Source organism: Sturnira hondurensis, unplaced genomic scaffold (genome assembly GCF_014824575.4).
Source record: "Sturnira hondurensis isolate 20B ecotype Veracruz unplaced genomic scaffold, ASM1482457v3 Scaffold0009516, whole genome shotgun sequence".
Taxonomy (NCBI): domain Eukaryota; kingdom Metazoa; phylum Chordata; class Mammalia; order Chiroptera; family Phyllostomidae; genus Sturnira; species Sturnira hondurensis.
In genome coordinates this window covers 1,022,991-1,048,325 of record NW_028082147.1, presented here as the reverse complement: position 1 = coordinate 1,048,325, position 25,335 = coordinate 1,022,991, and the positions used below count along the sequence as shown (strand labels likewise).

The 25,335-nt window shown below is 49.0% G+C and overlaps 1 protein-coding gene and 1 long non-coding RNA gene across 2 annotated transcripts in view; one reads left to right on the top strand and one right to left on the bottom strand.

Annotated features, from left to right (window-relative positions):
• The window catches only part of SRSF4 (serine and arginine rich splicing factor 4), a 26,301-nt gene extending 14,730 nt beyond the window's left edge, over positions 1-11,571 (top strand). The window contains exons 2-6 of the mRNA XM_037057209.1: positions 2,140-2,282; positions 3,179-3,291; positions 6,649-6,863; positions 9,720-9,809; positions 10,069-11,571. Of these exons, the coding sequence (XP_036913104.1) occupies positions 2,140-2,282; positions 3,179-3,291; positions 6,649-6,863; positions 9,720-9,809; positions 10,069-10,912 (1,405 nt within the window). The 3' untranslated portion in view covers positions 10,913-11,571. The remainder of the gene's footprint in view (positions 1-2,139; positions 2,283-3,178; positions 3,292-6,648; positions 6,864-9,719; positions 9,810-10,068) is intronic.
• LOC118994566 (uncharacterized) lies at positions 343-25,335 on the bottom strand. Its single transcript, XR_005068085.1, has 3 exons — positions 25,270-25,335; positions 13,177-13,234; positions 343-491 (listed from the first exon to the last, which is right to left on the bottom strand). It is a non-coding gene; the product is annotated as an uncharacterized LOC118994566 (long non-coding RNA).

The window sequence follows — 25,335 nt, the reverse complement described above, 5'->3', positions numbered from 1 at the left end:
AGGTCAGAGTAGTTTCTGCAGGAGAGCCTTGGAGCAGACCGAGCGTGCACAGAGTGGTCTTAGAGTCTGGGAGAGCGCGTTGCCTAGTAGGTTTAACACGTGCTTCTCTCTTTAACAAGTTCCACTTTTTATTCCAGATGACTTGCAGAGCTTAGGGTTGTGCATTCTCTGACAACCCCCCACCCCAAGTGGTTATAAACCGTCCTTATTCTGAAGGAAGACCATCTGTGTAGATGTTTTTCATATTTAATCTTTAGGAGTCACTGTGCCTTCTGATGTCACACTAGATGAGTTGGGGTCCCTGATGGTGCGGAGCCCACAGGGTGTTTCACTGCGCCCATACCGAGTGTGGCTCTCATCCCTCTGCTTGGCATCCGCTTGCTCTCATACGGAGCCAAGGGCAGTGATGCTGTGGGCAGAGCAACCTGTGGCCAGTTTCAACAACCGAATTCAGGTTCTTTTGCGGGGAGGAGTGGGCACTTTATTGTGATCTATTTAGAAACAAACCGAAGAAGGAAGTAGTTAGCTTTGACTTTTTTTCTTTTCAAATTTTTTTCTCTAAAGACGATAGTGTGGCTTTCCTCATGATCCCCCTACTTTGGAAAAGAAAGAGCAGTGGCGATGTGTTTTATCCGTTAGATTTCTAGTGACTAAAGCACTTTTAACATAGACAGCCAATGGTTTGGAGAGGCTTTACTGGCTCTGTCAGGTAAACATCACATTCAAAATCACTTATTAAGCTGCTCAGCGATTCTAGCCCTGGAATTAATGAAACCGTGTTTTAAAGACTTCATAGCCCATAAAGGGAGCCAGGTGCCTTCTGGGTGATGTTACTGCAAAACATCTCCCGTGAAACAACTGGGTGTGCTGTATTACGTTTTTTAAGGGAGTTGAGATTGAGTGACTCTTAACGTTTGAATGCCATTAACAGACATTTCAGTTTAAAGAACCCTCTGAAATTGTTAGCTGTGCTTTGTCACCTAGAGAGACTCTTACTGGAGAGGAACTCTTTAGTAAAGAAAGAATCCTGCAAGACCGAGTTCTCTCACTTAACACGGTGTTGAGCATTATGTGCTGGTGAAGCTGGAGTCATTTTGGTCAGGCCGAATGGACTTGTGGGAAGTCTTGTAACCTGTTTTTAGTTCCACCAGTGTGTTTAAACGCAGAGAAACACCAAGTTTGACGGTGTGCACAGCTTTGTTAGAATTTAAAGACATTGCTGGTAACTTTCATGATCAGACACGATCATTAAGATGCTGTTGGTTTTTAGATAGGCATGGGCCCAAAGCTAGACCTACCAGGGCTATGGCAGACCAAACTGGGAGTTTCGTGATAATGTAGTTTATAGGGCATTTGTTTGACCTTGCTCACAAATATGTTATCATTTCCGTGCCTTCGTTTTATGAAAGTTGTACTCTGTGACAGGCATGAAGAGAGTTTCAGAGGGAGTTTGTTTCTTTCAGGTGTACGTTAAACCCCAAACCTCTTTGCTGGGAAATTTCCAGCAATAGTTTGTCTAGAACTTTGCACAATCGTATAAAGCTCAGGTAATTCCAGACTAACTAAAACTTCACAGAAATGAATTGGAATGACATAGGGAAGTGAATAGCTCTGAGTATTTTTCACCGATAATTTCTGGAACATTTATTCATTTGTGATTAATTTATTTAGGTAGAGGAACAGGAACTTTAAAAAGTTCTTTCACTAAGGAGATAGAGACACTGAGATTATCTTTATCCTGTTAGATTACTCCAAGCATGATTTAACAGATAAAGCACAGGGCCTGAATGTAGGTCTAATCAGTAAGTTCTGTGTGGTATTTTGATACCTTATACCAGGCACCCCTGCAGAGGTCTTCATACTTGACACCAACTACTTGGGGGACAAAAAAGCGGTCTCTAGATTTAGCCAGTCTCCTACTAGAAAGATAGGGGTCTGCCTTGAGACGTCTCCCTGTCCCCTTGTGGTGCCTGTTGGCACCAAGCAGAGTGGTTTCAGTTCCAGGGAGGAGAAAGTTGGTCCTTAGTTTGCAAACCCCACCTCAACTTTGCTAAGCATGAACCTCATTGTTTTCTCTTGAATGTAGCGAAGCTGGATGTCAAAATGGCGCCAACCAGGCTTCCGTTTGCTCTCTTCCAGATACGGGTTTGTGGAGTTTGACGATCTGCGCGATGCAGATGATGCCGTTTATGAACTAAACGGCAAAGACCTTTGTGGTGAGCGAGTAATTGTTGAGCACGCCCGCGGCCCACGTCGGGACGGCAGTTACGGTTCTGGACGCAGTAAGCATTTCAAGGGCATTTGTATCAGTGACATGCCTTTGTTATTAAATGTTGATTTTTTTAAGTAATGGAATTACTGTTACATTGAAATGTATTGATATTTAAGCCATTTGTTTTTAAAATTATGTATCTTAAAATGTAAAATTGCAAATAAACATCTTTGATAATGTTTAATTTTAATTAAATTAATGGCATAAATTTCTTGTTTTAATACTTGATAAATATGTTTAATGATGTATGTTTGTGTTGTTTTGTTTTTCTCTGTAATGCAATTGTTTAACATAGATTTAACAAAGACCTCAATGTTTTAATTAAAAGACTCCTTTGAGGCTAAGATGACTGCCTGTTCCATTTGCTGACCTTGGGTTACCTTTCCATGCGTGGCTCTTTGAACCATTGTGGCCCTTGGCTGACCCAAACAGGAAGCCATGTGACGACCGCAACCTTTCCCCATTAGACCTGGGTGGTGAGGATCCCAAGGGTTAGACACAGATGAGATTAAACTGAAATAGGTGCCTGAAAATCTTTTTTGTTTCTTATATAAAATATTCACAAAAACTTTAATCACTGTGAGTAACACCAGTAACTGATTTAGTAATTTGGTTACTTATTTCTAAATTGTTAAATTGTTAATAGTTTTTAATTTATGCATGTTAACTTTAAATATAAATATTAATGAGTATATATACTTAACAACTTTGTAAATTGAATTAAATTTTCATGTTTGATTGCCTTTTTTAAAGAAAAATCTAGTTTGGACTTGAGGGTGGGGATAGAGTTAAAATATATGTGTTGTTTGGGTTGCGGGTGAATGGCATATTTAAGGGGAATGTGTGCTATGTCATCTGTGCCTTTTCCCGCAGTGAAATGATCTTATCTGTTTGAACCTTCCAAAGGTGGGTATGGCTATAGAAGAAGTGGCCGAGATAAGTACGGCCCTCCCACCCGCACAGAGTACAGGCTGATTGTGGAAAATCTGTCAAGTCGGTGCAGCTGGCAAGACCTGAAGGTTTGGACCCTATTAATCTTCTGGGATGAGGTTGGGCAAGAGTTAGCCCTGGCGGGGTCGGTCAGTTGGCTGGAGTATTGTCCCAAAATGCCAAGGTTGCAGGTTTGATCCCTGGTCAGGACACACAAAAGAATTGGCCGAAGAATGGGTAACTAAGTGGGCCAACAAACCATGTCTCTTTCTCTCTCTCTCTCAAAATAAATGGGTGGATGGTTGGGCAAAAAGTTAAGGTTGGGTAGGAGGAATTTTATGCAGGCCCAGGCACACACAGAATGTAATGTATTCTACGTTTAAAGGCCTTCCCGAAGCATGTGGAAGTTCTGCAATGAAAGTTTCTGTCCGAGAAGACATCAGAATTTCACTGCCGCCGTGGGTTACGGGGCCGTCACTCTAAGCACAGTTGGTGTTGTGTGACATTTTCTTCTATGGCAGATGCGAGCGAGTAGCGGTTTTCAACTGTTTCATCTCATGGCACACAGTAACTAATGACTGAAGTTCTGTGGCACACCAAAAAATTATTTTTTGCCAATCTAACCAAAAAATAGGTATAATTTTGATTTATCACACCAGTTGGCTATTGTTGTGTTGGCCATTGTCATTTTTTATTTGACAGTCTAAGGGAAAACAGGTCTGTGCCTCTGGCTAAACTGGTCAGGTGTTGCACGTTTTAGAAATTCTTCTGGCACTCCAGTTGAAAATCAGTGTTACAGAGAGATACCAGTGTAGGGGTTGTTTGTTTGTTTTTCAGTTAAAAAGTTATGGCCCCCAGTGTTCCCTACAACGTTACTTGAGAGATGCAAGGTCACGTCCGCTTCCAGTGTAGGCCCTCTTAGGTAGGAATGGCTATGTGACCCATGTGTTTTCATAAGGTGTATTTGATTTTCATGGACTATTTATCCTGAAAAATTTTTTTAATTATGTTTTTTAAAGATTTTATTAATTTTTAGAGAGGGGGGTAAGGGAGGGAGAGAAACATCAATGTGTGGTTGCCCCTCATGCACCCCCTGCCAGGGACCTGGCCCACAACCCAGGCATGTGCCCTGACAGGGAATCGAATCAGCAACCCTTTGGTTTGTAGGCCCACGCTCAAGCCACTGAGCTACACCAGCTAAGGTTTTATCCTGAAAAAGTAAAGGTTTTTGTTGTTGTTGTTGTTTGTTTTTTAGAAAACTTTGTTATCTAAAGTTGTTAGATAACAAAGATGAAATCCAGAAAAACGTTAATTCACACAGGCGGTCTTAGCAGATGGGCTGGGACTGGATGTGGGCTGGGCATCACCGTGGCATCAGGCCCTTGCTGAGTGTCTGCCGGCAGACCACACGCACGAAGGGAGGGGCCGGTGTTCTGAGAGCTGAAGTCTGAGCATTGTGAGTGGAAACTGGAAAAGCTTTCAAGGTTTTGGGTTAAAATGGGGCCTACCAACATCCTCAGTTGGTTTTATGTTCTGTCCTTTGGTAGCTTCACTCTTAGGGAGAAGAGAGGAATGAAGTTGATTTTCTAGTAAGTCAAGGCAGCCTCAGAGCAGGCTCAAACCCCAGGTCTGCCGTTTGTATGTATAAAGTAACTCTGCGTCAGCAGGTTACTTTCCTCGTGTGCTTCATATTCCTTGGCCATAAAATAGGACTAATATTTATTTCTACTCAAGGTTATGTGAGAATTGAAGGCATTTTTATATTTACAGAAAGCCTATAATGGTTCCTAGCACAGTAAACGTTAGCTATTAGTTAAGGAAATGCAAAAATAAAGCAGATTCAGGGGATATTGTCACTTTTTAAAATCTGTAAATTCATGATACCCCATGGCAGTGGCATTGAGATGAGACTTACACAGCAGCGCACCTCTGGCGTCATTGAGGTGGCCCGTGCTATGCAGCAGAGCGGCCAGGCGCTGGCTACGCGTCAGTCAGCGGCGGGCCACGTGCGTGGTGCACAGTGTGGCTACACAGTGGCGGTATATTCCACGTGGCCTAGGTGTGCAGTCGGCTCTGTGCCGTCTAGGTGTGTTTCTGTGTGAGTGCACTCCACAGGGCTCCCGTGACGCAGGTGCCTGGCAGCACGTGTCTCGGGTCAGGCGCAAGGGCAGCGTGACTGTCGGGAATTCCAGGTCCGAGGGCTGGCCGCTTACGGTCAGGCCCGGACTCACTCGCCTGCTGCCTGAGAGGCCTCGGGCAGTTCGCTTAACCTCTCAGTGTTTCGCTTTTCTCTGGTAAAATGGGGGTAAATGATCCTGTCTGCTCACCTGGCTACAGTTAGGACTGAAGTGATCAGCTTACACCGATCATACAATGAACTGTCAACATGTTAGCTGAGGTAAAGCAGTTTTTGTGCAAAGATGCCATTGCTTCATTATGAATAATAGCAAAAGACTGTATATACACACACATATAGATACACACATACACATATGTACGTGTGTGTGTGTACACACATATAAGTCCCAACAATTGGGAAATCCTCAGAAAAAGTATTGGGCACACAAATTATGAAGACTTGTAAATATTTTATGATTCTCTGAGGAAAGAAATAGTATCAAATTACTTGGGTTCAGTGTTTATGACAGTAAAATATAGAGAGGACAGTAATCAAAATAAATTGCTACTGAATATTCATACTGAGTGTATATTATATATAAAGAAATCTGGGGAAATCAGCCATAAGTCCCTAAGTTTTAAATTCATCTAAATTTTATTTCTTTTCAAGCACTAATCAGATCTCTCTCTCCTCCACCACTCTAGTACGTGTCTAACATGTGAGCTGTATTCTCTCACTGGATTATATCAGGGCCTTAAAGAGAGCGGGGAAGGAGGCCAGGAGTAGTGAAGGGCGCGGGCGGCCTGAACCTGGAGCTGGGCAGCGCGGTTCTGTGGCCTTCTTGTCTTTCGTTTGCTTTGAAGAGATAACAATTTCGAGTAAAATTGAGGTTCTAGTTTTATAATCCCTTTATGTATTTGTTTACATTATCAATATCTGTACATGTTTTTAAATAAGAATTTATAATGAAATGTAAAGATCCTCACTTGAAAGTAGTGATGGGAGCCTATAGAGCTTCTATAGACAAAGGACATGCCAGTATAAAATCTAGAAAGTGGTAGGTAACTAAAAGGTTTTGTATCTACACATAACTTTATTTAGAAGAACAGTTAAATATTCATTACCTCTGCCACCTACCAAATGCCTGATGCTATAAAGAACCTCGGTAAATGGTTGGTGTGTAGATTGAAATACTTCCAGAGTAAACTTTGTTCCGAGGAAAGCTAGCATTTCTTCCTAAAAGGAAGGGAAACCTTTTGTAATAGTGATGGCATTAGCTACTTCAGCAGAGTATGTGTTAACCTATCGCAACTCTCTTTCCCTCCAGGACTACATGCGTCAGGCAGGAGAAGTGACGTATGCAGACGCTCACAAGGGCCGCAAAAACGAAGGGGTGATTGAGTTTGTGTCTTACTCCGATATGAAAAGAGCTTTGGAAAAACTGGATGGAACCGAAGTCAATGGCAGGAAAATCAGATTAGTTGAAGACAAGCCTGGTTCCAGAAGGCGCCGGTCCTACTCCAGGAGCCGGAGTCACTCCAGGTACTGACTGTCGCCCTCCGAGGGTCCAAGCCCCCGGGGGACTCACGAGTGAGTGCGCAGAGAGCCCGTTTCCATCCTCCTGTTGGGTTCCCGGTGACCTGGTTCCATCCGGGTCGGTAAATCAGAACTTTGAACTGAATAGTTATTTGTGAAGCTCTTGATCTCTTATGTCATTAATACAAATAGAAGTAAAGTCCTCTCTCTGAGGCAGGAACCAGTGACCTTTCCCATTTCTTCTTGGGTTCGCCAGCTCATCCCTCGTTGGGAGCGAACACGGTCGCTGATAAACCCCTTGGTCACTCTCCCAGGTGCTCCAGCTCCTCAAGACTGGAGACCTTCTTACTCGGCAGTTACTCTGCAACGGGGCCAGGCACTTGTGAGAAAGGCAAACACAGTCCGTGCCCTCATGAAACTTGGGCTAGTGGAGGAGATGGGCGATGAGATGGTTGCCGTGGTGCCGAGCTTGTCTAAGGAAGTGCACACGCACGAGCAGGCAGCGGCTTCCCTAGGACACGTGGTAGAAACCGAGCCCTGAGGGTGACTTGGAGACGGTGCGCAGAGACTAGGTCTACGTGTTGCAATTTATTTATTTTAGAGAGGGGAAGGGAGGGAGAAACAGGAAGAGAAACATTGATGTGAAAGAGAAACATCGATTGGTTGTCTCTCACCTGCGCCCCAGCCAGAGACCAGAGCCGCAGCCTTTGGGTCCACGGGGTGATGCTCCCACCAGCGGAGCCACACTGTCCGGGGCGCCGTGTCTTCATTCTCCTTTGAGTCACTGATACATCCTTCTTCACCTTCTCTCTTTTTCCATGCATTTAGTTGTTTGAAAAAAATGGTTGTCTGTTTTGAAGACTTCCCCATAGTTCAGGTTTTGCTAATTGTGTCCTTGCGGAGGTGTTTAACCCGTTTCTTCAGCCTGTCTACTGTTCTTACAAACTCGTGGTTGGATGTTGAGGCATTCCGGGTTAAGACCAGGCGGGCTTCGGGAGCAGTGCTTCGTGCTTCCGGCGGCCTCACTGGTGTGGTGACTGGGTGGCCCCTTCGAGTGACTGCGACGTGTGTTCAGGAGCGGTTAGCCCGCGCCGTCCGTTCCAGGGCTCGGCCTCAGCATCCCCGACAGTTCGAGCATCTGTTGGTAAGCATTAGCTAGAGCCGTTCATCGGAGGCTGCAAAGTGACCACTTTCTAATTTTATCATTCTTTCTGCCATGATTATAAAGGCTGTAATTCTATAAAGGCTGGTTTCCCTCATCTGTTCTTCTGTTACCCAGAAAGAGAGTTTTTATAGGGCATGCAAAATAAAGTTTGATGCCTTTATTCACCAACTTCCAGAATATTAAATGTGCCCTAGCAAACCCCAAAGGCAGTAAGGGTGGTTGGTTAGTGTCATTTTGGGTGAATTCTTGGGTGTTCATACATTCCATGTTTCGTTTCTTGCAGTCATCGTTTTGTATGCTCAAATTGTTCCCTTTTTTGTCATTGGGAACCCTTCAGGTTGGCTCCTGTTTCAGTACCTTTGGTTTGGTTTTTGTGTGAACAGGCTTTACTGAGTGTTTCCCCAAACGGACTTTTTGTTGCGATCATTTTCAGACAAAGTTGAGAGGATGGTTCACAGAACACGCCCACGCCTTCCTTCCAGCTTCAGTGGCTGTTAGGGTTTTGCCATCTTCTGCCTTGTCTCCCGCTCTGTGTGTATGTGCGGTTCATATGCGCATGACAAAAGCATGTGTATATGTATTTATACATGCACCCTGTACATTGATTTTGTTGCAACGTTTGAAGGGAAGTTGTATAAATTCTGACTCTGCTCCACCATAACCCAGCACATCTCCAAGGAGGGGGAGAGCCACACTTCTGTTTTCTAACCCGAGAACATGATTGGTGATGCTGTAAAGTTACACAGTGTCCAGGCCGTGCTCCAGTTTCCCCAGTTGTTCCATGGAAGTCTTCGTAGCCACATCCGTGTGTGTGTGTGTTTTCTGATCGAGACCTGTCCAGTTCAGACATGGGTTGCAAAGAGGTCGTTAGGTCCCTTAGGTCTGAAGCAGTCCTCCTCCCCTGTGATACTTACTTTCCTTAGGGTTTTTTTAACACTATCTTACATTCTGGATTTATTTATGTTCCCTCTTGGTGTCATTGAATTTGAACTTTATCTCCTTAAGTACCTGTAATCTGAAAGATCTAAACAGGAGTAAATGAGATACAGGTTCGACATTTTGGGCGAGGGTCCTTTCGTAGATGACGGTTCCCAGGGACCTTTGGAAGTTTCCCCCTTTCTGCCATGATGACACATTCTGGGCCCTTATTCTTTTCCATTCGTGTCCTGCCTTATACCTGGATCCCTTGTTGCTTTTGGTAGGCAGCAATAAGGAGAGTCCACAGTTTGGGCTTATTAGAGATTTTTTTAAAGCTTGGAGTGTATTTTTTAAATGGCTCTCTGGTCACAGTGAGTTGAATAGATCAGATACGTGAAGTGCAGCGGTAGGAGACTGGAGAAGAAGCTGAGAGACCAGTGTATAAGAAGATGAGGGGGAGAGTGGCTGGTGTGCAGAAGGGTGGGTAACAGCAGCATCCGTGGAAGTGAGGAAGGAGCCCAGCACTGGAGGGGGAGGGAGGGTGCGTTCAGGGTTATTGGAGTTGCCAAGGGCTCTGCGGAAGCCGTCCAGGGGGTTGTGTGTGAGCAACCAGACCCGTGGGCCTGGAGCACAGGAAAGAGCTCCCTCGGCTTCATGCCTGGGCAGTTGGTGCTGTACATAGTTTCTTACTGAAAAAATGTCTGAGTGGACTCCATTCGGCTACACTTCAGTCAACAAATTGTTTTGTTTTGTTTTTAAGAAATGTTTTCTTCCTGTAGGTCCCGCTCTCGTAGCAGACATTCTCGTAAGAGCAGAAGCCGAAGCGGCAGCAGCAAAAGCAGTCATTCTAAGAGTCGATCTCGGTCCAGGTGGGTCTTCCTTGGTGTAAGTGGAGGGGGTGAGCAGGAAACATCCACCCGTTTGCCACGCTGACTTCAATCATGTGACTCCGAGTCTTATCTCACCCAGTCTCTCCAGCTCTGCACTAGAACCCCGGGGGGTTAGAAAGCAGTGTTGGCCATGGATTGTATTGTGGGGCATAGCTCCGCGTTCCTTTGGCCTTTGCATCGGACAGTTAGCGTCAGGTGTGAAGTTGCGTGTGAACTCGACTTCTCTGTGTCTTCTCAGGTCGGGCTCCCATTCCCGGAGCAAGAGCCGCAGCCGCAGCAAGAGCCGCAGCCGCAGCAAGAAAGAGAAAAGCCGCAGCCCCAGCAAGGATGACAAGAGCCGCAGCCGCAGCCGCAGCGTGGACAAGCGCCGCAGCAAGAGTAAAGACCAAGTTGAAGAGAAGGTTCAGAACAACAGTAACGCCGGGAAGTCCAAGAGCAGGAGTCCCAGTCGACATAAAAGCAAAAGTAAAAGCAGGAGCAGGAGTCAGGAGAGGAGAGTGGAGGAGGAGAAGCGGGGCAGCAGGAGCAGGAGCAAGAGCAAGAGCAAGGAGAAGAGCCGGAGTCAGGAGAAAGGCCTCCACAAGAGCAGGAGCAGGAGCAAGGGAGGCAGCCGCAGCCGCAGCCGCAGCCGCAGCAAAAGCAAGGACAAGCGGAAGGGGAGGAAGAGGAGCCGGGAGGAGAGCCGCAGCCGCAGTCGGAGCCGCAGCCGCAGCAAGAGCAAGAGGAGCAGAAAGCACAGCAGCAAGCGAGACAGCAAGTCAGGCAGCAGCGAGAAGAAGAAGAAGGAAGATGCCGACCGCTCCCAGTCCAGGTCACGGTCCCGCTCGGGGTCGAAGGAGCGGGACCGCGCCAAGCCCGAGTCCAGCCAGAGGGAAGGCCGAGGGGAGAGTGAGGATGCTGGCACCAATCAGGAGACCCGGTCCCGGTCGAGGTCCAATTCTAAATCCAAACCAAACCCTCCATCAGAATCACGCTCCAGATCAAAGTCGGCTTCAAAAACCCAGTCTCGGTCCAAGTCCAGATCCAGGTCTGCGTCCAGATCGCCTTCCCAGTCTAGATCTCGGTCCCACTCAAGGTCCTAACTGGCTCCGACCACAGCTGGAACTACCCAGGAAGTTTGTATATGTTCGGTAGCCGTAGCCCAAGTGGTTGAAGTAGAACATACGTCACTGCTGTACATTTTTAACCCCCCTAATGGTGTGTCTGCAGTTGTTAAATCTAAGTGCTTCCTCTCTGTAAAGCCTCCCGGCACCAGGCCCTCCTGCTCGACTGGAAACAGTCCTCTCTTTGAGAACCCCCCTTCCTCACGGCCCACAGTAGGATATCCAAAACGCCTTGGCTTTCAGGCCTGGCCTTTCTTACAGGGAGCTCAGTGCCTGGATGGGTTTGAGGCTGGAATGATGACATAGGTAGGTATGGTGAGTTCAACCATTTTTGCCCCCGAATTGATGCCCTTTGATGTACGCCATTTAGTGAAAGTGCTAAGTCTTACGTTTCCTACCACTTTGGTTTCATATTTTTGGACTTAACAAAGTTGTGAATAGCACAGTCAAGGAAAATTGATACCTGCAGTAACCCATAGGAAATAAACTATAGAGTTCCATATTCTGGTATTGTGATTATATTGTTTTATATTAAAAAAAGAAAAGAAAAGAATTTTTTTTTAATTTTATTTTTCCCCGTCTTGCAAAGTATAGTGACCCCTGTTTCCATTAAATTTGAATAAAGACTATTTTTGCTTGACAAAATTTCATGGTTCTTGAATCAAAGTTGCATTTCCTGGTCTCTCTTGGTAACTCTTTTCTTAGCATAGAAAGTTCAGTGTATAATGACTCTGGTTTCTTGCGATCATGGCTAGGGAGCCAACATTTTTCCTACAGGATTTTTCTCACCTAGCAGTGTAAAAGAATTTAGTTTCTTAGGGATTTACAGCCCTTCCCCTCTGCAGAACCTAGGGTTTGACCCTGCCCGCTGTGGCCCGGTCGGGTGTCCCACTGCAACGTGAAGGGTCACCAGTTCAGTTCCTCGTTGGGGCACACGCCTGGGCTGCAGGTCCATCCCGAATGGGGCACGTGCGAGAAGCGGCCAGTCAATGATTGTTTTCCCTCTCTTTTTCTCTTCCCCTCGAAAAATTTTTTTAAGTTAGGATTTGAACTCGGGTTTAAGCAGGGTTTCCACAGGTCTGAACTACTTTCCTTGAGCAAAGATTTCTAGGCGGCTGCAGGACAGCGCTGCGAGCCCCCGACTGGGAGTACATTTTCACTGCCCCATAGTCTGATGAAGACGCAAAGGCCTGCTTCGGAGCGCCCGCCCGTCCGGGCCCAGGCCGTCGTTCCACATTCCGGGCCCCAGGGCGTGAGGAGAAGAAAGACGGTGCGTGTTCGTGTCTGTAGTGGCAAGCGGTGCTTTAATGCCCACAAACGTGCATTTAGAGGGGACTTTCCAAAAAGGAACCAGCCAAGAAGTACAACGGCCCCTGTCACCAGCCCCGGGGTGCTCAAAACCCACACGTGCTCCTCTTTCCATACCGACCTTTCTCCCCCTCTCCCTCCCAAAACAGAATGGAAGGCAAAACCAGGGACAAAAAACAAGGGTGATGATAGAAAGTAGTAACAAATGTAGTAGGTGTTAAACTATGTCAGTAATCACTTGAAATATAATAAATGTAGACAAAAGACTCATCAGCCCTGGCCTGGTTTTGCTGCATCCGATAAACCGAAAAGTCGCAGTTTAAACAGTCTGATTCCTGGTCGGGCCACTTGCCTAGGTTTTGGGCTCAGTTCCTGGTCAGGGCACGTGGAGAGGCAACCGATCAATGTTTCTGTTCTCTTCCTTCCCCTCTCAAAAAAAAGACTTTCAGTGGAATTTTAAAAAGACCCATCTATATGGTGTTTAAAGAAACCTATTTTAAATATAGAGACACAATAAAAGTAAAGGGATAGAGAAAGGTCATGGAGGCACAGGGGGCTGGGGGGCTCAATGATGGAAGGAGGCCTGGGGCGGTGCACACAATACAGTGTACAGTCGGTATCAGTGACTGACAGATGCATCAGGCAGAAAATCCGTAGGGACAGTGGAACCGAACAGTACCATCAACGAGCTTCATCTAAATGACACAGAATAACAGCAGAAGATACATCCTCAAGTTCACATGGAACATTCAAAATAGACCACATTCTGGTCCGTAAAACACAGTAAGAAATTTAAATTTCTTAGACCACAGTAGAATTAAACTAGAACAACAGATAGAGCTAGAAAGTTCCAAGATGGTTGGGTATTAGACACATACCTAAATAACGTGTGTGTCGAAGTCCTGAGAAATATTTTGAGCAAATGAACAGCTTACCAAAATTTGTGAGATGTCGCAAAAGCACAGTCTTGGAAGTTTCTAGCATTAAATGCTCCTATTGGAAAAAGAAAGAAAAACCTAAAATCAGTCATCTTACTAAGCTTCTGCCTTAGGAATCCAGGAAAAAAAAAGCAAGTTAAATCCAATGGAAGCAAAGAAAAGAACCATTAGAGCAGAAATCAATGAAACTGAAAACAGGAATTCTGCAAGGGAAATCAACAAAACCAAAGCTGATTCTTTCAGAAACTTTATAAACTTACGGCTAGGCTAACCAATAAAAAAGGTAATGAGCCCTGGCTGGTGTAGCTCAGTGGATTGAGCGCTGGCCTACAAACCAGAGGATCAGGGTTCGATTCCCAGTCAGGGCACATGCCTGGGTTGCAGGCCAGTTCCCAGCGGGGGACTCACGAGAGGCAACCATACATTGATATTTCTCTCCTTGTCTCCTTCCCCTCTAAAGATAAATAAATCGTAAAAAAAAATTTTTTTAAATGAAAGGGGCCATATCACTACTAATCCTGTGGACATTAAAAGGATAAAAATGTCATGAGCAACTTACCCTCACAAATTCAGTAGTTAGATGAAATGGAACAATTCTTTGAAAAATGCTCTACCAGAACTAACAGAATCAGTAACTCTAGAAGCACCAAAGGAAAAAATTACATCAATATTCAATATCTTCCAGAAAGTAGAAGCAGAGTAATATGAGATCTTTGATTTCTTTCCCCAGCGGTCTTGTACATATTTTGTTAGATGGATACCTAAATAATGCATTTTTGAAGGGTGTTAGTGTAAGTGGTATTGTTTTCAATTTTGAATTCTAATTGTTCATTGCTGTGCACAGGAAAGCAATTGACTGGTATATTAATCCTAACTCAGTTTAGTAGACCAGCATTACCCCACCATCAAAACAAGACAAAGACATTATGAGAAAAGTATAGACCAATATTCATGAACATAGATTTAAAATATCAGCCAGTCGAATCCAGTGATGTGTGAGAGGAATCATACAATAGGTCAGGCAGGGTGGCTAGAACACAGGTGGGGGCTGACCTGGGCCGGCACCACCTGGAAACCCCAGAGCCTGCACACCCAGGGGACAGCTACAGACCACGTCGGAGCACCACCACCCCGCTCCTGCACAGCTGATCCTCCACAGAGGCTGGACATGGGTGGTCAGTGGTCACGGCCTATCCTCAGAGCTGCCTGGCCTGGGTAAGTCTGTTGGTCTGCCAAGCAATCAAGGCTCAACTACAAGAGGAGGGTGTTCTCAGCCCACACAATGGGTGCACCTTGAGGCTTCCGCTTGGGTGGTAGGGGAGGCTGTGCCACTGGACCCTACAGGACACTTACTATAGGCCACGCCACCAAGATAGGGAGTCCTGGCAGCTCTACCTAATACAGAGAAACAAACACAGGGAGTTAGTTACAGGGAGAAGTTAGTTACACAGGGAAGCTGCCAAAACAAGGATACAAGGAAACATTGCCCAAATGCAAACAGGTCAAAACTCCAGAAAAAGAACTAAACAAAGTGTAGATAAGCAATCTATCGTGCAGAGTTCAAAATATTGGTTATAATGATGCTCGAGGAACTTAGTGAAGACCTTGAGAGTATAAAAAGGATTTGATCAGAAATGAAGGATACACTAATTGAAATGAACAATTTACAGGGAAACAACAGAGTGGATGAAGCCAAGAATCAAATCAATGATAAAGGAAGCAAAAAACAACTAATCAGAACAAAGAGAAAAAAGAATGCAAAAAAAAACAAGGACGGTGTAAGCAGCCTCTGGAACAACCTCAAGCATTCCATCGTTCACTTCACAGGGGAACCAGAAGAAGAGAAAAAGCAAGAAATTTGAAGGCTATTTGAAAAAATAATGAAAGAAAAATCCCCTAATTTGGTGAAGGAAGCAGACATGCAAGTCCAGGAAACACAGAGAATGCCAAACAAGACAGACAGACGCAAAGAGGCCCACTCCAAGCCACATCAGAATTAAAATTGCAAAGGTCAAAGATAGAGAATCTTAAAAGCAGCAAGAGGAAAGAAGTTAGTTACCTTCGGGGGCGTTCCCACAGACTGTCAGCTGATTTCTCAAAAGAAACTGCAGGCAAGAAGGGATTGGCAGGAAATATTCAAAGTCATGAAAAGCAGAGACCTACAGCCAAGATTGCTCTCCCAGCAAAGCTATCATTTAGAATCAAAGGGCAGATGAAGAGCTTCTCACGCAAGAAAAAAACTAAAAGAGTTCATCTCCAAACCATTATTTGAAATGTTAAAGGGACCTATTTAAGAAAAAGAAGATCAAAACTATGAACAATAAAATGGAAATAAATACCTATCTATTAACAACTGAATCTAAAAAACAAACTTGGCAAACTAGAACAGAGACAGTTATATAGATATGAATAGGGTTTTGATGGTCGCCAGATGGCAGGGGGCCTTGGGGGAATGGGAGAAGAGGTGAAGAGATTAAGTACAAATAGGTAGTTACAGAATAGACATGGGGATGTAAGGAACAATATAGGAGATTGCGCAGCCAGAGCATTTATATGCATGACCCATGGACGTGAACAGTGTGTGGGGGGGGAGATGGAGAGGGGCAAAGGGAGGAGGATTGGGACAACTGTAACAGCATAATTAATAAAATATAATTAAAAAATAAAAAAGTATACACGAAGACCAATTGCAGTTTATTCCAGGTACACAAGACAGTTCATTAAAAAAACCAGTTAATGTAATCCATTACATGAACAGGACAAAGAAGAAAAATGACATGAGCATATATCACTAGATGTAGCAAAAGCATTTTTGAAAGCCCAGCACTCATTCATAGTAAAAACTCAGCAAGCTAGGAACAGTTTCCCTCAACTTGGTAAAGAAATCTACAAAAGACCTACAGATAACATCATACACAATTGTGAGAAAATAGATGGTTTTCCCCTAAGAGCAGCAACAAGGCAAGGACATCCCCTCTCACTACTCGTATTCAACACTGTATTGGACTTTCCAGCTAATGCAATAAGACAAGAAAAGGAAATAAAAGGTAAACAGAAAGGAAGGAAGAAAAACTATTTGTAAATTACATAATCTACTCTATAGAACGTCCCAAAGAATCAAGAGAAAAATTCCCCAAACTAAAGCAATTACGGCAAGTTTTCAGAATACTAGATTAATATATAAGTCAACTGTTCTCTATGTACAGCAATGAACAATTAAAATTTGAAGTTAAAAACAATACCATTTGCATTGCTTAAGGTATAAGCCTAACAAAATACATACCAGCTCTCTGGTGAAACAAATCAAAGGTCTACATAAATGGAAAGAGATTCCATATTTATGGATACAAAGACTCAATATTGTTAAACTGTCACTTCTTTCCAACTTGAGCCATAGATTCAATGCAATCCCAACCAAAATGCCATCAAGTTATTCTGTGGCTATTAAGCTGATTTTAAAGTTTATATGAAAAGATGAAAGAAAAAACCCAAACAAACAAACAAACCCAGAGAGCCAACACAACACTGAAGAATGAAGTCAGAGGACTGATGCTATTCAACTTCAAGGCTCACTGTGAGCTTCAGGAATGAAGTCAGTGTGGTATTGGCTAAAAAATAGAGAAGACAGATCAATGGAACAGAATAGAGAGCCCAGAAATAGACCCACACAAACACTGTTGATTGACCTTCCGCAAGGAGCAAAGGCAATTCAATACAGAAAGGACAGTCTGACTCCCCCAGCTGCCCCACTCCCCCAGAGTAGAAGCAGGAAACTGTGAGGAAGCAGTCAGTCACATGTTGACAAATGTCAGCTACACAACTGTGATATCTGGTGTCGGCCTGGAGGATTCCAAGATAAACCCGATGAGCCAGACATGGGACTTCTCTTCAAGAAGCTTCAGCTAGTTACAGAGTTTTATTTTTAGTGCCAAAAGCCACATAAACTTAACGCATGCTCAGTGCAGCTATACAAGGCAAAAATCCCAGGACTTGAAACGCAGGTACTTCATTTCAACAGGCCAGGCGAGTCAAAGACAAACCCAGGACTTGTACCGGAAGTGTGTAAGCCACGCTGGGCACCAAACCCCAATGGCACGCTCAAGAATGTCTTTAGCAGCCTTATTTGTAATAGCCCAAAATTAGAAACAACCCAAAAGTCTTTTCAAAGGTTGCGGGGACAAGTTGCGGTACATTTCTACAACAGAGGACTGTGTAGGTGAAAAGGAGCGAACTACAGACACGAAGCCACATGGGTGAATCTCCCAAACATAAAGAAGCCAGACACAAAGGGGCAAGAACTTAAATTTCACTGTTTAAAAAACCAAAACACTAAATTATAGTATTAGAGATCAGAATAGCTTGCTCTTTTGGATGGAGGGAGGAGGCAGCCATTGGAGAGGACCCTGCGGGGCCTTCTGGAGTCAGGCCTCGTTCTGTTTCCGGACCAGGGAGGAGGACTGGATCGGGGGTTGCTTCATGAAAGTGGACTGAGCTGGACATTCTGGTTTTATACTCACAACAAAAAGAGTTGTGAGTATATTGTACTGGAGGTGTATTATACTCACTACAAATGAGTTTTACTGAAAGGCAAGTGAAGGCTCAATCAGATACCACTGGAATCAAATTCCTTCTTTCACAAGATAGAATACTTATCCTCAAGTCATACTTCCCAGGAACCCCTGGTGTTTCTGAGAGTCTGTAAGAACCTCAGGGTATTCCTAAAGAAATGCGAATTGGAACAACCACTCGATATTATTTACATCTGGTATCTATTATGAGCCCCTACCTCCCCACGTCCAGCAGCCCCACTAATTCTGAACTGATGGCCATAAATCACCCAGAATGACAGAGAAACCTAAGAGAAAGCAGCTAGTACTCTCTGGGGCATTCACCTGAGGGGGCAACTGAAACAAAGAGAAAAGCACCCAGTACAAAGGTCTTCATACTGCCAACAGGGGGAGCCACCGAGTCTGACAGGTGGACACTCACAGACCCCATCTCATAAGCACCCTCAGGGGCCTTCTGCACACGATGCTCTGGTATGCAATTCTCAACCCCATTCCTAAGGGTTTCTTAAAGATTTTATTTATTTTAAGAGAGAAGCAAAGGAGGGAGAAAGGGAGAGAAACATCAATTGGTTGCCTCTCGCACACCCCGAACTGGAGACCCGGGCCAGCAATCCAGGCGTGAGCTTTGACAGGGAATTGAACTGGTGACATTTCAGTTTGAAGCCTGGCAGTCAATCCACTGAGCCACACCAGGTGGAGCTATTTCTATGAAAAAGCTTACAAAGGTTTACATGCTGAATACCATTTAGAGAATCATCTTTACTGGGGAGACTCAAGTTACCTGAAAACCAAAAACGTCTTGACCACACACTGCAGGCACTAGGGCCTGGCAGTGGTTTTCATTTTGCTGCTGGGAAGTTGGCTGTAGACGCTTTCTATGGTCTGAGTCACCTCAATGGTTTCCCCGAAGCGTCTCTCCGCAGGAGACTCCAAAAGCCTCTTGGAGTATCAGGGGTGGTTCTTCCAAACCAGAAACCTGTGCTGCACCCAGTGACGTCACTAACGCATGGCAAGGACTCCCAGGGGTACATTGGCCAAATGATTGGAGGTGCTGGTGTCCAGTGAAGAAACTCTGCCAGGACCAGCAACTATCTGAGGCATTTTCTCATCTTTTGGCTCCTGGAATATGATGAGGGACGTAAGGTTCCTGGGAAATGTCAGTAGGAGACCAAGTAAATGATCTAATGCTGTGTGTCCTGGCCAGGCCGGAGGCACAGTGGAGAGGCTTTGCCCGTGGCAAGTAACCTGGGGCTCACAGTGGCCTCCTAAGGTCAGTGTATCGCCAGAATTTTACAAGTGAGGAAATGAGAGATTCCAGGAAGGGTGTGACTCTCACCACTTTCTTGCTGTGAGACCTTGGACGAGTTACCTAAAATCTCTGCGCCATAGTTTCCTCAACTGTAAAATTCACACCCCTGTCTCCCTACTCTGTTGAGAAGGCCTGGAGGCAGAGAGAACTGGTCTGGAGTCACTTCACCCCTGAACCTGCAGGAAATGGGGTCAATGTCAATCATACCAGCCTGGCTTAGGGTAAGGGCTAGGTGAGTGGTGCCCTTGGCCTCGGCCTCCTCGTTTGTAAATGCGCCACAAAGCTGAGCTAAAGCCCATGCCTCTGGGTCCAGCTGCTCTCTGCATCGCTCAGCATTTGAAGCGAAGGAAGGAGGAGAGGGCACTTGTGAGGGAGCTCCCTAGGCCTCCCGACCCCTTCACCTGGTGAGACAGGCATCACAATCATCGAAGGACACACGGCTGTCTACTACAAACGCCTGTCTACTACAAACGCCAAGTTCTGCAGGCCAGGGCCGAATCCCCAAGCACGCGACTGGGCCGGGCGAGCCTGGGGTCCAGCCCAGCTCTGGCTATTACCAGGTGTCTGTACAAACGTTTCCGGCGGGCATGGCCGGATGGGGGCGGTGCTGCCCTCTCTGGGCCGCCTGGAGGATTACACAGGGCCCGCTCCTGCAGCGCTTAGCAGGGGCTCCCACGCTGGTCTGACTCCGCCTTCCACTCCCACTGCTTCGTCCCTTACGGTCCACCGCACGTTTTCGTGCCCTTTCTCCCGCACCCTGACCTCCTCCTGCGGAATCCCTCTGTCATAGGCGACCTGCACTGCGCCAGTGGAGCGCATCCAAAAGGCCTGAAGGCCGGTAACCCTGGGTTCTGGACGGGGCCCGAGGGGGACATGTAAGGCCCAGGATCCTCCCGTGGGGAGTCGGTGGAGACGCGGGATTGAGTCCCCACTGCAAACGCGGCGGTGCTCCCGGCCCGAAGGGAGAGGCGGGCGGAGTGGGCCCCGGGTGGGCAATGCGGCCCCCCGCGCAGGGGAAAAGGAGCCCGGCGGTGCAGGTGCATAGCCTCGCCTCCAGGTGGCGCCAGGCCGGCCCTGGCAGCGACTCTGCCTGCCTTCGGAGTCCAGACTTCTCTGAGCCGACGGGCTCTAGGTTTCCATTGCTGTGTCTTAGGCATACTTCCTGCTGTCCTGGCGTCGGGGCCTGGGCCCTAAACTCTGGGCACAACTGGGAGGCAGTGGGTTACTCCCTGGAACTGGAGTCCTGCCTCACTTAGATGGGGAAGAGTGAACTGAGGTGACTTAACCCGTCATCAAGCTGTGTGACTTTGGGCGTGCCAGTCGCCCTCTCTGTGCCTCCTCACTTTGTCTTTACGTTTACAAAGGACTCTATTCAGACCTCTGGAAGCTGGCATTCGATCCCACGTTACAGACAGGACTGGGACCAGTCCAGGGTGGCGGCGTAGGGGTAGAAGAAACGAGACCATGGGATCTGAGAGCTGTTCTCTGCAGGAGAGGGTGACCGATAGGTAGATGGGGAGACAGTCCCCACAGGCCTAAACAGGAAGGAAGCTCAGTCCCACATGTGTGACACAGATGATAACGGCACCTCATGTTCAGGGTGGCTGTGCACACTTAGGTAACAGATATAAAGGGCCTGGCGGCCAACAGAGTTCGACCAGACCAGGACATTCCCACTGTTGTCCCTCAGCCTAGGGATCGAGCAGGAGGCTGACTTTGCTCTGTCCCCTAGAAGGGTCTCATCTCCTTGACTTTCCCAGTGTCACCCAGGCTCTGCCTTCTTCTCTTTTCCCAGCTGGGGAGAGCAACGAAGACGGGGACTCATCCTCCGGAAGGGCTTTGCCATGGCCCAGTGGGACAACAGGTGAGAAGCCCAGTGGCCCAGCTCAGAGCTGGGTGGGACAGATTTAACGTTCACATCTCAGAATCCTCCAAGGGCCTGAACCTTTGATGGGACCTTGTGATTGTGGGGGACTCTTGTGACCCTGACACGCAGTGGGAAATGCCACTAGCTGGGCCACCCTGGTCAAGTCACTGCCCCTCTCTGTGCACTGGTTTCTGACCCCATAAAAGAGATCATTCGAACTAGGGTTCTGGACTCTCCTTGCCAATCACTTTCTGAATCAGCACACCACTCCTGCCTGTGCGGGACAAACTGCAGAGGCAGAAGCTGTGAGGGAGTGCCATGACATGCCCCAGGTCACTTAGGGAATGACTGAGCAGCATAATCAGAACTGGGACCCAGCCACGCTCCGGCCCGAGACAGTATCTGAATTCTCAGTTGAGCGTGTGGTCCCTCGGTGGGGCTGTTTGGGCACAGGGCCGTGTCCCGAGCGCTCCCAGGGCCGCCCTGACACAGGATGGTTTTAGAAACCCCTGAGGTTCTGGCATGAAACCCAGGGCCAGCCGGGTTGTTCCTAAAGTAGAGGTGAGAGAAGGTGAATTCCTCTCAGAACCAGGCCAGTGCCACTTGTTCTGTGCCCCAGGTGAGGCAGTGACATGCAGATGACAGATGCTCCCTCCCCACGGTGGCTCCCAGAGGACATGGAGCCTCAGGTAGGCAGGGACATAAGGGTCACTGTGCCCAGATCCCTGCTTTCACAGAGAAGCATGGGGAGAAACCCTGACCACCTTGGTCCCTGTGGCACGACGCACCCAGGCCCCCCCTCCAGAAGTGAGAGTCCAGGTCACACAGAGGCCAGCACAGATTCAAGAGGAAATCGGTGTCCCAACAGTGAGGTGACTGCTGCCCACACAAGCAAGCCCGGTGGGCATCCCTCTGGGAGTGGGAGGGCACTGCTGGGGCTGGCTGTGTGTCAGTGGCAGCTGGTCTGCCTCTCCGGGCCAGTTTCCTCATCTGGAAACCGGGCTTGACACCCACTCCCTAGAACTCTCGAGGGAATTAAAGGTTCCACATGGGAAAGGGGACTCCTCTCCTCCCCCCCCCCACCCCAGATAGGCCCAGGGAAGGTTTCCACAGCCCCTGAACACTGCTCTCTGAGCCTGGCGGTCAGAGGAGGGAACCGCTGTTTGGTGGGCACCTGTCCACTTTGGGCTGGATGTTGGACATGTGTCTTTTTAAAGTCATCACCCAAGGATGTGCTGACTGATTTTAGAGAGAGGCCGGGGGTAGCGGGGTGGGGAGTACACAGCACCCACTGGTTGCCCCCTGTATGCACCTGACTGGGGATCAAACCCACAACCTAGGAATGTGCCCTGATCGAGGATCGAACCTGCAACATTTTGGTGCACAGGACTTGACTAAAAAAAACTGAGCCACCTGCCCAGGACTGAATATGAGTATTCTTATTTAATCTTCAAAACAACGCTGGGAGTTAATTATCTCCCCATCACTTTTTTTTAACAGATGGGGAAACTGAGATGCAGACAGCCGCGTCTTCTCTCTTGCTGTCTGCGTGGGGCTGAGGGATAGAGATTAGGAAGGGGCCGGGGGGTAGGGGAGACTTGGGCCAGTCTAGGGCCAGCTGTGGGCAGGCCCTCCGCTGGGCACTGGACTCCAGGGCTGAGCAAGACAGACCCACTCCTGCCCCTTCGAGCTCAGGGCAGGGTGGCACAGATAGGAAGCGGACTCGGTTTTCAAACACTGACCTCGGCGTGCCTGAGCACTGAGGGTGCCCCAGGGTGTGTGATGGAGGGGCTGGCCTGGTCTGGGGGCCAGAGAGGGTCTGAAGGATGAGCAGGAGCCAAAGGAACAATCAGGGGACACCAGAGCATTGATCAGAGGGTGGAAACAAGTCCAGCTGCCCGGGAAGGGCAAGCGTGAGAGGGCCAGGGGCCAGTTTGTGGAATTGAGAAGGGATTTTAAGTTCCACTTGGACCACAATGGGGAGCCGCTGAGGGTTTTGAGCAGGGAGTGAGAGGCGGATTCAGATTCAGGGTAGGGATGCTCAGTGTCCCTCTGCACAGCCTGCCTGCAGGACAGCTCCCTGAGGCAGGGAGAGGGTGGCTAATTCCAGATCAAAAGGACAGGGTCTGGAGACTTAATGAATTCAATGCAAGGGGGAGAGGAAGGAGCCTAGGGTGGCCCCTGGTGTACCTAGCCTCAGAGGTGGGGGCAGTGGGGCTCTTAACAGAAGGTGGACAGGAGGGACAGGAATGGCCAGGCTTACTGGGTCCAGGAAGACTTCCTGGAAGGTTGTCTGGCTAGTAGTGCGGCTGGGCTTGTGGGCCCAGGCTGGAGGAGCCCCAACTCGGGGGGGGTTGCAAAGGGATTTTAAGTTCCACTTGGACCACAATGGGGAGCCGCTGAGGGTTTTGAGCAGGGAGTGAGAGGCGGATTCAGATTCAGGGTAGGGATGCTCAGTGTCCCTCTGCACAGCCTGCCTGCAGGACAGCTCCCTGAGGCAGGGAGAGGGTGGCTAATTCCAGATCAAAAGGACAGGGTCTGGAGACTTAATGAATTCAATGCAAGGGGGAGAGGAAGGAGCCTAGGGTGGCCCCTGGTGTACCTAGCCTCAGAGGTGGGGGCAGTGGGGCTCTTAACAGAAGGTGGACAGGAGGGACAGGAGGGACAGGAGGGACAGGAATGGCCAGACTTACTGGGTCCAGGAAGACTTCCTGGAAGGTTGTCTGGCTAGTAGTGCGGCTGGGCTTGTGGGCCCAGGCTGGAGGAGCCCCAACTCGGGGGGGGGCAGAAAAGAGGCCAGGGAGGGGGTAAAGCCAGGAGGGTCAGGCAGGAAAAACAAGTGGGGAACACGAGGACACCCAGGCAGTCCAGGCTTTGCCTCCAGAGTTGATGTCCCCGGGAAGAGCAGTGACTGGGGGGGCAGGAGGAAGGAATCTGTGAGGGCAGAGGGCAGGGTGTGGTGAGTAAGTGTGCGTAGGGCGGGTGAAATACAGGGTCGATTTGGGGGTCTCAAACAAAGGAGGTGTCGGGATGCGGGAGGAGGCACTGCTGCCTCCGTGGGGCGAAAACAGCAGCCCAGGCGGAGAGCTGAGGGACCAGACGGCAGAAGGCAACCCTGGAGACGGGGCTCGGCCCCACCCGCTGTGGCCTCCTCGGAACACTGGTAATCTCCAGATTGGTCCACCCGAGGAGGCTCTGCTTCCGGGGGTGGCCGAGGATGCCTGGTCCCCAGGGGCTGGGAGAGGGGGTTCCTGGGAGGGCCAGTGCCATCCCCAGTTCCTCTCGACCGAGCCGGAGGACAAGAGCCGGTGTTCCAGGCCTAGCTGTGCCATGAGGCTGCGGGACCCGCTCTGCCATGAGTTGGGAAGCGGCGTGGCCCAGGCCGGCGACGTCCTCCATCTCTCGGCCTCAGCCTGGGGCGCACAGCCGGGTCTCATTACCTCCCACACCCCGCCCCTCGCGCCCCGCGTGCCGGGGGGTCTCGGCGGCCGGGGGAGGGGCGCGCTCTAATCAATCCCAGGCCGGAAATTCCTCCCGAGGGGCCCCGCGGGGCTGCGGGAGTGGGGTGGGGGCCCGGCACGGGACCTGGCAGTCCTCCCGCGCCCCCCTCCTCTGAGCCCGCCCCCAGCATCATGGAAACTGGGCTGCCCGCCGACCCCCGCGCTCAGCGCCACATTCTTGCCTCTGGGGGCGGGCGGGGCGCAAAAGCGGAGTCGCCCCCTTCAGGCCGGTCCGCTGTCCTCGGCGCCCCGCTCCTGCTTCAGGACAAGCGCCGCCCTCCTCCACCTCCGGACCGGACGCGTCTTCTTAGGGGGTGTGGGGGCCGAGCAGGACCCGCGCCCCCACATTTGATTCCCTCGGTTCTGGGCTCGTCCCGAGGACCCGCACCCGCACCCTCGCCGCGACGACTCGTCCCCGAGCGCTCGCCTGGAGGACCCGCCGCGCCCGCGGCTGTGCGCCCCCCGCCCTCACGGCCCGAGTTTAGCCCTTCGGCGTCTCGGGAGAAGGGCGCCCTCTGCCCATTTTACAGGCGAAGACAGTGAGGTCGGACCGCAGAAAAGCTGGCGGAGCAGGAACGCGGGCCTCCTCCTCCGGGCAGCTCCGGGGACGGCGCTGGGCGTCAGCGGGCTCTCGGAGCCCCCGCGAGTCCCCTCCACGGCGCCCGGGCCGAGGGCACCCGGGAAGCGCGGGACGGTGGGCGGCCTTCGACCCCTCAGGCCTCGGAGAAGGGCGGCGGGCTCCCAGTTCCCTCTCGCGGGGAGAGGGCGCCCTCCCAGGCTTTTGCGAACGTAAGCGGGGGACTCGGGCCGCGTCTCCGCGTCTCCGCGGGTGCACACCGCACCTACCTGCGACCCGCAGACCTGAGTCGTCGCTTCTTCCAGCGGTGGGGCCCGGCGGGGCGCGGACCGGAG